The 13,233-nt window shown below is 42.3% G+C and overlaps 2 protein-coding genes across 5 annotated transcripts in view; one reads left to right on the top strand and one right to left on the bottom strand.

Moving 5' to 3' along the window:
* The window catches only part of Spg7 (SPG7 matrix AAA peptidase subunit, paraplegin), a 53,670-nt gene extending 50,725 nt beyond the window's left edge, over nucleotides 1-2,945 (top strand). For all 3 annotated transcript variants that reach the window (XM_069324462.1, XM_045762081.2, XM_045762071.2), the window contains exon 15: nucleotides 2,497-2,945. In XM_069324462.1, the coding sequence (XP_069180563.1) occupies nucleotides 2,497-2,646 (150 nt within the window). In that variant the 3' untranslated portion in view covers nucleotides 2,647-2,945. The remainder of the gene's footprint in view (nucleotides 1-2,496) is intronic.
* Nucleotides 2,946-6,497: 3,552 nt separating this feature from the next.
* LOC123770325 (zinc finger protein 277) overlaps nucleotides 6,498-13,233 on the bottom strand; it is a 33,388-nt gene continuing 26,652 nt past the window's right edge. For both annotated transcript variants that reach the window (XM_045762096.2, XM_069324460.1), the window contains 5 exons: nucleotides 12,355-12,457; nucleotides 10,197-10,460; nucleotides 9,160-9,281; nucleotides 7,721-7,826; nucleotides 6,498-6,715 (listed from right to left, as the gene is read on the bottom strand). In XM_045762096.2, coding sequence (XP_045618052.2) covers nucleotides 6,599-6,715; nucleotides 7,721-7,826; nucleotides 9,160-9,281; nucleotides 10,197-10,460; nucleotides 12,355-12,457 — 712 coding nt within the window. In that variant the 3' untranslated portion in view covers nucleotides 6,498-6,598. The remainder of the gene's footprint in view (nucleotides 6,716-7,720; nucleotides 7,827-9,159; nucleotides 9,282-10,196; nucleotides 10,461-12,354; nucleotides 12,458-13,233) is intronic.

Raw genomic sequence — 13,233 nt, 5'->3', positions numbered from 1 at the left:
ATTCCTATGGCCTGAAGAAATTTCTTGTGAAATTCAGTAAGGAGGTAAACAAATGCCGCACCTCGTGAGAAAACTACCGAATCTGCCCACCAAGAGGACTCTCGTATTCCATCTAAGACCTGGCATCATTAAGTCATGAGACATCTTAATGATCTTAACGAGGACAAACTCTCTTGGCAGAATAATGGCAGAATCTGCCTGGCTTGAGCAAGAGATGAGCAGAACTGTGAGAACTTGTTTAAAATGGGAGCATTTAAAGTAAACAAGAACATCTGGTCATTTCCAAGAGCCGAGGAGTCATTAAGCCGGACCGGGGTGGGATTACCTGTCAATGATTCCTAGTATCAATGTCCCTGCAGCCTGGTCTCTGACAGGCCTCCGGGTTGGTGGTCTGGTGAACCAGGCTGTTTAAACCGTTTGGAGGAAATAATATATCCCAATTTTGAATTTTTTTTGGTTTGCAAACAAATATCCCATTCAGACTCCTCTAATGCCCTCCCCCCCCTTGACATATTGGGAAGAGGGACCCGGGTGTAATCCACACATCAGAAAGAATCCAATAAATGAAGGTTCTAATGCCCCAGCATTGCAGCCAACTACAAAAGCATACCTTGGAAACAAACCCCACTTTGGTTTGTTTTGCCTCGATATTGAATGAATCTAGGCTGGAAGCCACCCATGTGGGTAAGGGGAGACTGTGTCACCTTCCAACCCGTCCTCTTAAAAATAACGTCACTTTTGGCTCATATGCGCACTATGGCCAAATTTGGACGTAATTTGAAATGAAATCGACTCACAAAAGTGACGTACTGTTCCGTTTTCTGTTTGAGTCGTCCGGCTTACTCGGCAAGCTTAGAAAAGGTAACTTTCCATTAACGTTTTTCATACCCTTTTGAAACTTTATGAGAATTTCCTGCCCACATAACCTATCAGAGGACCCTTAACTTACTGTTGTTGAAAATAAAATCCCATTTTTTTTTTTTTAATTTTCAAATTACGTCCATATTCGGCCATACGGGCAAACGACCAAAAGCGACGTTATTTTTAAGAGGGCAGGTTGCACCTTCCTTGCAGGAAACCTGCCATCTGTGGGAACCATGCGACGGAGTCAACTGACCACCAGCATCTTGGCAACAACGCGGCACCATATACCTCACCTAAGTCACCACCAGCCTCGATGCGCTCAATATCAAGGCAAAAACCAAAGTGGGGTTTGTTTCCAAAGTATGCCTTTGTAGTTGGCTACAATGCTGGGATATTAGAACCACCTTCATTTATTGGATTCTTTTGTGGTGTGTGGATTACACTCTGGTTTCTGATCAAGACAAATGTAGCATTTCATCTTGATCGCACATGTCAAGCCCACGTCTTTAAGTCTTATTTCATGCTGGTGGCTTCCAGGCCGCCATCACTGATGCAGCGCTGGAAGCTGGACTTAAGACGTGGGCTTGGCATGTGTGATCAAGATGAAATGCTACATTTGTCTTGGAGAGAGAGAGAGAGGAGAAACTATTTTGCACTAGCAATAGCTTGGAGCATAAAGTGTGATGCCATATTCATACTGCTACCGAGTGAACTGCCTCCGTAGGCAGGAGCTCGGCTGAAGATTAGTGACAACACACACTGTCCACCCTAGGGTGAAAAGACCCCTGTACTAGGTGTGCCATATACAACAAGAGAATCCATTACGATCTAAAACAATGGACACCCTGTTTTTCATAGTAATCTTCCAGATGCACATGACATTCTATGCATGATGAAGTGCAATGAGTCTGGCTTTTGTCTGTAATTACACGAAGATCTGCTACTAAATGGCTTCTTGACTTAAAAAATGAGAGCTATGAAGAAAGGATGTAGGTGCTCAGTATGCCAAAATTAATAGAAAATAGAGAGAATTTTAAACATGGAACTGTTCAAGTTATCTATGAAATTTAAAGGATGACTTTTTGAATCCCACAACATTGAAAACGAGAGGAAAGGCACAAATTACAAAGACAAAGCTGCCGAGAAAATGTACATAAATTTACTTTTGCAAACATCAAAAACAGCAACAAGTACAAATGATATAAATGTGTTATGTTAAATAAATTAAAGGATTGGGTGTTGTGTGCCTACACCATCAGAAGCTTGGAAACTGTAAGACAAGACGCTACGAGCTTAGCTCTCGTCCCATAACTACACAACCACACACACATTACCAAATAGCCTCTACCAGGTCCAGTAACTGATCTCGTGCATAAATAACAGGTAAAATACACTTTAAGGTTTATCTTATTAAAATTTTGCTGTGGTACAAACGCTAGACAATTATTTCTATACTGTTGTTTTTGTTTTGTAGCATTTATATATTAATATGTTGAAGCTTAAGTAGACTTTTGTTGTATACATTTAAAATATTGCCTCATAATTGTTAAATAAAATATCATAATTCAAATATTAGTATTATGACTAATGAGAGAGAGAAGCATGCCATAATACTGGAGATTGGTCCCCCAGCTGGCCGAGGCGCTGCTGCAGAAGGAGACCCTAAACCACACCGACGTTGAGGCCATCATCGGGCCGCCTCCATTTGACAAAGTGCCTATAGAACCACTACAGTTTGAAGGGGAAATTAATACTTGGAAAGAAGCCGGGAAGGAGAGCTGAGGGAGGCAACCTGTGCGATCTTGTGCACGTACGCTGCTCTACACGTCTATCGCCACACAAATCCTTCTACTCGACAATGACACATCTCAAACTTATTATGTAAATGGCATAAACAACAAATATTTTGAAGATTAGAACATTAAATTTAATTTCTTTAATTTCTTTTAAGGTAAAAATGGCTGGTGTTTGCGACAGTGATTCAATATATTTTACTTGATCCCAAATGTAGGTAATTTGTTCATGTATATACCGTGTCATCTCTGGACACTCCCGGTAGTTTAAATATACTTTATATAAGAGGAGATACTTTCATTGAGCCTTTTTCTTACATTATATAAAGATTCTTTAAAGGATTTCCTTGGCAACTCTGCTAATATAATACCTACAATATATTAGTGTTAACATAATGAAATGCCTTTTGCTAGAGGGAGCCCTCAGCAGCTCCCGGAGCATAAGGCTTAGTGGCACCAGACCTAACCCAATACCAGGCCTCCGAGACCCCACACATCACCTGTGGGGGAGCCAGGACCAGAATCTGGCGCTCTACAAGAAGGAACCTGGGAATCGGATCAAGCCAGAACTGAAAAAAAAAACGATGTTGCTCGCCTTGTTGTGCCATTGAGGCAGAACAAAGTGAGCGACCGCTTGAAGGAAATTATTCCTCCAAGCAGGAATAATTTCCTGACCATCCCCGAGGGGATGGTCAGCCCCACAACCACCAGGGAACAGGGCGGGGATGGTCAGCCCCACAACCACCAGGGAACAGGGCAGGGATGGCCAGCCCCACAACCACCAGGGAACAGGGCGGGGATGGTCAGCCCCACAACCACCAGGGAACAGGGCGGGGATGGTCAGCCCCACAACCACCAGGGAACAGGGCAGGGATGGCCAGCCCCACAACCACCAGGGAACAGGGCGGGGATGGTCAGCCCCACAACCACCAGGGAACAGGGCGGGGATGGTCAGCCCCACAACCACCAGGGAACAGGGCAGGGATGGGCAAGCTACTGGTGACCACCAGAAAAAAAGCAATTAATCATATTCAACACTTATTTCTGGAAAGTTCCTTCAGTAGCTTCCCGAGCTTGCAACTACACACTGATAAAGGCCAGTTGTTCTTTGAAAACAGGAAGATTGGACTGGATTTACCTATGGGAGAAAAACAGGAGAAAAGGAGGAGGATACAGGGCAAAGAACAGACCAAAAGGACACCTAACAAGGAAACCGGAGTAGTATTGATGCCTTCTACCCAAATATGTCATCAGCAAAGCATCGAACGCACAATGTCTTTCCTGATCTGCAGATCGGGAAACAGACGCCTAACTCCAGCAATGTGAGAAATGCACAAAACAAACATGACCACAGGACAGAGCTTATAACGAATTCCTGGTCAGAGATCCAAGAATGCTTAAGACGGCCAGTGAAAGTGTTGAGGACACCTTCCCAAATGCCAGCGAGAGAGAGAGAGAGAGAGAGAGAGACTGCTTAGGCTGAACGAGATTTGATGACAATAGTATAGGCAGAAACTGGCAAATTAAGAGGAACCAAAACAGAAAAACCAAACTAATAACAATTGACACAAGGAATAGACACCACAAAGAGGAACAGACAAAATCTGATAAGGAATCTTTTACCCAAATGTGACCAGCTAGGCACCGGCTATACATTAAAGCAGCAGTCCAGCCGCCAAACCCCGAGAAGACACCAACTGGGACTTCCTTCAGTTGACCAAAAGCCCTAAACAGGCCAACTGAAAAAGACCCAGATTCCCCATCAGTGAGCAAATTAAATGAAGTGGGGAGCCCAAAGTAGTCAGCTGGCGAGGAAGGCAAGAACAAGGATCTACCTAAGATGGTGGCATCTGAGGAGCATGCAAGTCAGTTTGGGAAAGATCTGGGGAACAAGGATAAGCCAAGTGGTAGAGGCCAAAATGGTACAAGAGATGACCCACACCAAACCCTCAGTGTAATGCTACACCTTTTCATAAGACAAACATACCTGTGTTCTACATGTTCAGTGATACAAACATTAAAAGCTCAATGCATCATTGCCCTGGAAAAAACTATGGTAAAAACCATTAGAAATACAAAGAAAATATAAAATATTAAATGCATGTAGTTACAACTTCATACATAACATGTGGGTATAGGCTGAACTCTGGTTACACAATTCTTACACCCACCATAATTGCTTGATGGTTGTAATGGTGCATTAAAATGTGGTTATTTATATGTATATATAAATACAGTACACGACTGATGATGGATGCCTACTACTACTATACGTATATACAGTGGTACCTTGCTTTACGACTGCCCTAGATTAAGATTTCTTTGGTATACGACGTCAAATTCCTCGTAAAATTTGACTTGGTGTACGACGTCTGTTGATACATGTATGGGTCGACGAGCATGTGGGTTCTGCTGGGTGAGACACCCTTTGTTTACCAGTGTGTCTCGCTTAGTGATGACCGTGACTCAACCTCAGAACTGAGGTGTAGGTAGCCAGCGTGAAGGGTCTGGGGCTTCCCCTTTCCCCTCCCGGGGAGGGGGGAGCTGCGCAGACAGCAGCGCAGCGACGTGTGACGTCATACTAGTTTGCTCGTTTTCTGTTGGGGAGTTCTATCCACTAGTTCAGCTTTTGGTAGCAATTTTAACCAGAATAGGGGTTTGTTTTGGGGAGCTTACCTTTCTGGGTGCCTGATCCGGTCGATGGCAGACAGAGAATGCTTCCAACCACACGGGGGGGGGGGGGGGGGTCTATAGGCCATTGCTCCCCTTGCCTCTCTGAGGGGGCCCGGTTCTGGCCGTGGTCCCCGTTAGGCCTAAGAACTCCATACACATGACTGATGCAGCCAAAGTCTGACATTAGCATATCAGCCTGGGATAGCTCCGGGAGCCTCCAGGACTCACCCAGAAAATGGTGTTTCATCACATTCAACGTTGGTTTTTTATTGTTCTAAGAATATAATATGGTGTACATATTAATCACATTAATATATTTAAGCATGTCGATGTTCCACACATTTTATTACAAAAGTGTCACTTGAGTAATATTACTTAAAAAAAAATAGGGAAAACAAATTAGGAACACTGAGACAAATATGTAACACTCACCCCACACATAGCCTGGGGTTTCCACCACTGGGCGACTGCTCTGTGAACGCTCACGAAGGATGACAAGATTTCCTTGCTTCACCGCAGCCAAAGCAAGTACACATTTTAGTCCTGTGTGATCATGGAATGCATTTTAACAGTTTAATGTAGGAAACTTTTCTTCTTCTTCCACACCAGGGCATTGTCTCCTATAAACTAGGGCACAGCCCAAGGATTAAGAAAAGTCGTCCATCATCTTTTTTTAATTTACCTTTGCATTCCCCCGCTTTATTGGTCTAACATATTCTACTATACCCATTACTCCCCCTTCTCTCCCCTTTATTACAACCATACCTTTTGCCCTGCTCTTACCTTCCTCTAGTAATTTCCTTCCCCTCACCTCTCTCTTGCCTTGCTTAATTCCCATGCCTTCTTCGCTCCCATCACAATCAACTTGGTGAAGGTCCAGGACAGATTGAAATGTCGTCATCTTCTGGTGTGGGGTTTAGTCTTCATATTCTATTAGAATGAGACACATATAACAAACATTTTAAGACCAAGATGCCCAAGTTGTGTTCTTGTACTCCTTCCTTCCGTTGTGTATTGCCATACTGACATCGTCCTTTCTTCTCAACACTTGCTTGCTCTGACTCGTGTGTGATGTCAAACTAGGCATGATAAACAGCTCTATGAAAACATCTGGCAGGAAGCTCTATGAAAATCCATTTGCTGAACAGAAATACATAAACAGGTCAGTGATTTAGATTTTAAATAGAACATTTTATTCAGTTCATTAAAATTGATTACAGAATATTGTACTGTATTGTCTAAAAAAATTCCCCTGTGTGGCAGTGCCTTCATTTCTCCGTATCATGTATAGTAGTGTGGAGCGCTGTGTTCTCCAGTAGTTCCTCTAGCACGGCCCTATTGCTGAGGATTGATGGCGGAATGTGAACCTCCTCGGTGAACACAACCTGCAGACCAGACATTTTTAGGATTATTTTATGGAAAGGAAACACCTCGGTGCATTTCTGTGTACTATGAGCAAAGGATGTTTGATCATAAGTTGTAAATTATCCAATTGACAGCAATTTACAAGATGTCAACAATCATACCGATCTAAATCTTTGCTTCAGGCATTGTTATCTAGCTGGCAGAGATGATATAAAATTCATCATTGAAATCCTACATATATCCTACACATGGAAATATCAGTAGTGGAAAAGTATTAGGATAATCCAATGGATATGCAAACAATGAGTCACAATAATGTGGCTGAAGATAGGATGACCAGACCACACACCAGGAGATGAAGAGACGACGTTTTGTTATAATACCTGCTTGATGGGGTTGTGGGCGTTGCTGTTCTCCCCAAGCCCGACCCGAGGCCAGGCTTGACTTGTCAGAGTTTGGTCCACCAGGCTGTTGCTTGGAGCGGCCCGCAGGCCATTACAGCCCGGTTGGTCCAGCACTTTTTTTTTTGTTAGAAAACAATCTAACAATCTAGGTTTCTCTTGAACATTGTTTCTTCATCTTCTGGCGTGTAGTTTGGTCATCCAATGGGTATATATATTACTGGTTAATGTATCAGAGGTTGTTTGTGTGTCCCATTTAAAAAAGTTTGGCTCTTGCCCAAACTTTCTCATAGTAGCTTAGGCCAACCTATAGCACATTGGGTGCTGTGCTTTCAGCATGTCAAATATATCTATTTTACACGACATTTAGACATTTTCAGGTGCAAAAATCTTAGGTATGGAATGCATCAAATTGTTGCAAGCCGCATATCTTAAAACTGTATACTGTGATTGGTACACGTCGGCAGTGTCTTTGACTGCACCTCTCTATGGAACAGTGAGCATTCTGTCTTATTATTTAAACTTGCTCCTATAACCACTTCACATTAGTGCAATATCTAGTAACACAAACTGAACTACCTGTAGAATTCTTTATCAATTATTGAATTTCATTGGATTACTCACTCCTTGACAACTCGAATCGGGACAGTCAGGATCGTCGTCGTCGGAGTCTCCAGCTTCGCGAAGTCTCTGGAGTAGACCGTCCCCCTCTAAGACAGGTCGTAGCCATCTGTAAGGTGAAACTTCTCTAGTCATCAAGGATGCAGCCACCTATACCAATCTGATAAGGCTGCTGGATATGGGGTCATTAAGTACACATATCCCCCAATACAGCATAGGCAATTTCCAGATTTTACTAAATTATTGTATTTACCACTAAGATGTACTGATCATTTACAAGAATATTGTACTCACCTATTTGTGCTTGCGGGGGTTGAGCTTTGGCTCTTTGGTCCCGCCTCAATTGTGTGGAGGGAAGGGCAACAATTGTCAGGAGAAAGTGCCAAGCCATTACTACTATATAGCACTTGGAAGGGAACAGGATAAGTATTTGGGATTGGACAGGGGAAAGGAATGGTGCCCAATCACTTGAATGATCGGGGACTGAATGCCGACCTGCATGAAGTGTGACCGTCGCTCTATTGTCCACCCCAAGTGATTGATGAAACCCCACAATAGGTTTCATCAAACATTTATTTTAATGTGATATTCAAGTGGTTTGTGGGGAAAACAATCAGTGCAATACAATATATACTGTACTGTACTTCATAGTGGCCCATAAACATGCATCTTATCTGCCGGGAAATACTGTACACAGTACTTTATATCATTTTTACCCAACTACGCAACATTTGTCACAATTCACAATAAACTTTCACACAACTTTTAACCTACGATGATAGTTTAATTGCTAACTACAATGGTCAACAATTTTAAAAGATGAAAAAGAGCCGTTTATCATGTATCTTAACGTGCAGAAATCAGATATAATAATTAAAATTGCTGATTAAACATTGTTGTGTGTGTGGGTGGTAGCAAAATCTCGCTCGATTCAACAAATGGTAGATACTGGACGTTTTTCACCCAGGCTCCAATGATGGATGGCATGGCCAGTCTCTCATGACATGGTGAGAATTTCTTGCACGATTATTCCATTCATAAAGAGAGCAGCAGGACTGTCTCCCCATCCTGCACACCCATCACAAGAGCAACAACCTTCATGTCACCACTGATATTGGTCATCTTTTATGCACCTCAAAAGCTGCTTCATGGTGTCATAGGTTTCCCTCATGTGGGCTGCATAACCCAATGGAATTAATGGCAAAACACTCTTATTATACAGGAAAACAGCTTTATGACTTGTCTCGCATAAAAAATAAAGTTAATCAACAATTTTAATCGTCATTTCCATTCTCAGTGACTCAGAATTAATCAAAATTGACTTAATTTGATTCAGAAGCATTTTGGGTGTAGATCAGCAAGCTATTTTAATACTAGGTGAACTAATTAATATAATTCTACCCTTATACAGAACACGAGACTAGTATAAACGATTAACCTACCGGACATCTTCATATAGTGCAGGATCGGGAAGATTTACGTGGTTGGCCAACACCCTATGTTCTTCCATTGTATCCATCCTGCTGAATACTTGCCCGCAGAAATAGCATTCACTCTTGGCTGTCTAATGAGAGCAAAAGTGAAACTGAACAATATTATTGGCCACCTAATGGAAGAGACATTTCAAATATGAAAATGAGTACAACTTAAGAATATCGGTAAAAGAGAGAATGTTAAAGCTGTGTAATGGGATCGAACATGTGTCCTTCAACTCCCCAGGTCTCCGGTGACAGGGATGTGGGTTCAATCCCATCGCCATCTTAATATCTCCTCATTGGTATATCATGTTTTGGGGATTTTATTGTGCAATATTGTTTAGCCCAACAATACTTGGTATTATGGTATTATTTATATTGTGAAAATGCTTATTTTTCCTCCTTGACAAACAAGTTAGTTAAACTTTTCTATAAGCCTTAGAGAGGTTATATGGGCAGGTTTAGGTAATCCAACTTCCATCGAGAGATCAGCAGTGACAGCTCCAGAATGTCTATACAAGAGGTACGTAACACTTTACATTTTCCTCCTTGACACCACAGGGAAATGTCACGTCCAGAACACAACATTTCTCTACAAATGAAGCCTCTGGAGACATGAGTGCCCAGAACCCTTCAGTGTGTTACTTCAGTGTTTTCTTTGTTTACCAACCTGTTTATGACAGGAGAGTAAACATGTGTAAGAATTTGTCATTTTCACACGATATTTAACTTTAGAATAAACAACAAACTCCTACAAATACTGCAGCATGACTAAGAATGTTGTTGTACATGCTGCACTTGGCAGATTTTGTCCTATTCATTTATTATTATTACAGTACTGTACTAACATTTATTTGGAAGGTTTATTGGGGAAAGGGGGCTGAAGGTTATTAAGGGAAGGGAAGGGGGGGGGAGGGACCATGAAGGTGCTGACAAGTATCCAAGGTGCCGCTCAAGATCAGAGAAGCTTAAAATGAAACACATTAAACCTCTAATATATATACCTTATATCTGATGTAGTTGATAAGCTTGACTTGGCTATAAAATGAAAGATCACTCATTACTTCAGTAAAATCAAAACAGTGCAGCGCTCGCATGTGGCTGTAGACCTGCGTGTGAGCGTAGTCTCCAGACGCTGTGTACCGGCAGAATAGGCACATCACCGCACCAAACATTTCTCCAATTTCTGCCCCATTTATTTCCTCTCTTAATCTGGAGTCATTCAGCACCGAGTTACTGTGTGATGAGATGTCTTCTGGGACGATCATCTGCACGATTTATCATTCAATCGTTATTAACAAAATATATAAATTAAATTTTTATAGTAACATCGTACAGTATTGTCCTATGATTTTCATTTAACATGTTTTTATTTGACTTTCACTGGAAAATAACATTATTAATTGCCTATAATATTACAAGATGACAGTAACACATTGCAAGAAAGTTGTCGCCATAGTCAAGGTTGGGCTTGCACCCCGCTGTAACCAAAGTTAGTCGGGCAAGTATCAGGTGTACACATGCTTTGGATTTCAGTGATGATGGGCGTCAGAGTACTAAATACAGCTTATAGCTATAAAGGTTCAAGATGTGAGGGATAGATTTTATAAACACTTAATCTGTGGCTATAACAAGTCCCAGTACATTATGGATACCCTTCGTTAAAACACTAGTGTGAAATTCAAGACCTGGAGGTATTCTTCTTCGAATTGTGCCAGATTCTTGACTAGTTGGTGACTTATTTTTATCATAGTAGGCCTTTAATGTACTTTATTAATAATTAAATAAGGTTGTGTGTAAATTATCAGTGACATCAAATTTGCAGAGAGTAGAGCTGGAAAAGCAGCTAGGATGTCACGAACATCCTTATCCTGACCCCTTCCAAGTGCTATATAGTCGTAATGACTTGGCGCTTTCTCCTGATAGTTCCCTTCCCTTCCCCTGATAGTTCCCTTCCCTTCCCCATAGTCACTAATATGCAAGCATGAAGCAGCAGATGGGCCATGTCCGAGGTGTGCTGGAACAGTGACCGGGCACACGAGTGAGAGAGGGCAGGCTAGCCGACACCCCAAGCAACCTCAACTGCCACATACCGTAATAGTGAGCGAATGCATCACAGTTAGGATGTTTACCCTTGGGCAACAATCTTTTGCCTCATTACTTCATGGTACATAATTATCTTCCAGAAAGTGCTCATTTTGTTGTATTTAGCTTTCTCCATTTTGGGTTAATCGTGATGCCCAAGCTTCCCCCTCACTTCGGCAAGACTGCCAAATTCTACTCTTGGCCCCCCCCCCCCCCTCTCTAGGGCAGAGAGGGGTCTTGGAAGCCTCTGGTACATCTCTCTACACTTGGCAACACTAGCATTTAGCTTCGGAAGCCACTGGGGGTCATCCTCCCAGTAAGGGTGCAGTGAAATGCAACTTTTGGTGCAACACTTCAGCACCTGCTTAAGAGCTTATGCTACCAACATTAAAGTACCATCTTCTGACATCAGGCTATAGACTCCCAAACTACCAGGACCAGAAACTGGTCCCTTTCAGAGAGATTAGGTTATGTGTAGGGTCAGAGATCCACCAAAAACTGAAGTAAACCTCTTGGTCAAAGGCATCAAAAAACAAACGGTTGTTCCGTGAGAAATTTACAACTTGGGCAAACAATCCAATCAACAGTTTGACCAAGTCAAGAATACCTGTACCCTCTTCCTCAGTTGCCACCTGTTACCAGCCCAGATCACCTAAGTATCCCACCAGCCAGCCACCTTCTTACTATAGAGCCGTCACCATCAATCCTCATCCCACGGGGAAGAAGGGGCAACAGGGCAGAAATGCTAAGTTTCTGAGGTGTAGCACCTCCCTTAGTAACACCCTGGAACGTGCTCGCAACGATGCCTCAGAGAAATGACTTTGCCGAAACGAAGCACCGAGGGAACACGTGAAAATCACGCTCGGAAGAAACCACGAGAACGATATAACCAGCGACACTAGAGTAACAAGAATGAAGTAAATAGCCTCAGGGGAGCAACAAAATCAAATTAACCGGCCAGACGAGAGCAGTGAGAACATGTCCATACACCTGTATGCTCTTCATCAAATAATTTCAAGATGGACAATCACTGCCTTTTATCCATGTTAAAAATATTAACTTAATATTACACCTTACCACGTCACTGACGGACGAATAACGCGCAATCTCGGCATCGTTCATCTCGTCATCGCCAAGGTGGCAGAGCAAACCATCATTTTCTATAACTGGGATATGATACCTGTTAGGATAACAACAACAATAATTATAAATATATATTCTATGCTGTTCATACAAACACAAAACTAAATATTTCCTCACCATCTTCCATCTTGATACTATCTCACCATCTTCCATCTTGATACTATCTCACCATCTTCCATCTTGATACTATCTCACCATCTTCCATCTTGATACTATCTCACCATCTTCCATCTTGATGCTATCTCGCCCTCTCAAATGTCACTACCCACACACGTATTGCCCACACACACACATCACTATGATATTGCTGGGAGCTGAAGGTTTAACTCGTCATTATCTAAGTGGTAGTGTGGGGAAAAGGTTTGCAAGTGGTAGCCCAGATATCATAAGCATATCGAGATCAATTATAGAAAATGAGGTGATTATTTGAGAGTAAAAAAAAGATGCATACAAATTTGGGAAAATTTAGAGCAAGGTCTATCACACTGGAACAGACTAGAATAAAATACAAAATGGCTGATGCCACTGGCACTGAAGTATCAACAAGAAAAACTTCAAGGGGGTTCACCGAGGAAGAACAAAGAAAGGCTCTTCCGCTTCAGGCAAGCCCCATCCCACATCAAGCTCCACCTGTACAGAATGATCATAAGGCCTAGCCTGGAGTACCCCTACATCTCCCTGAAGCTCACCAACAAAACCAACATGCTGAAGATCCAACGGGTCCAAAACAAAGCACTTCGCTTCGTGGCGGACCTGTCGCTGGCGAACAGGGTAAGAACAGACCAAATTCATGAGACTCTCAACATGATGCCA

This window comes from Procambarus clarkii, chromosome 14 (genome assembly GCF_040958095.1).
Source record: "Procambarus clarkii isolate CNS0578487 chromosome 14, FALCON_Pclarkii_2.0, whole genome shotgun sequence".
NCBI lineage: Eukaryota > Metazoa > Arthropoda > Malacostraca > Decapoda > Cambaridae > Procambarus > Procambarus clarkii.
The sequence above is the reverse complement of the archived record's forward strand: the minus strand, read 5'-3'. Positions and strand labels throughout refer to the sequence as shown.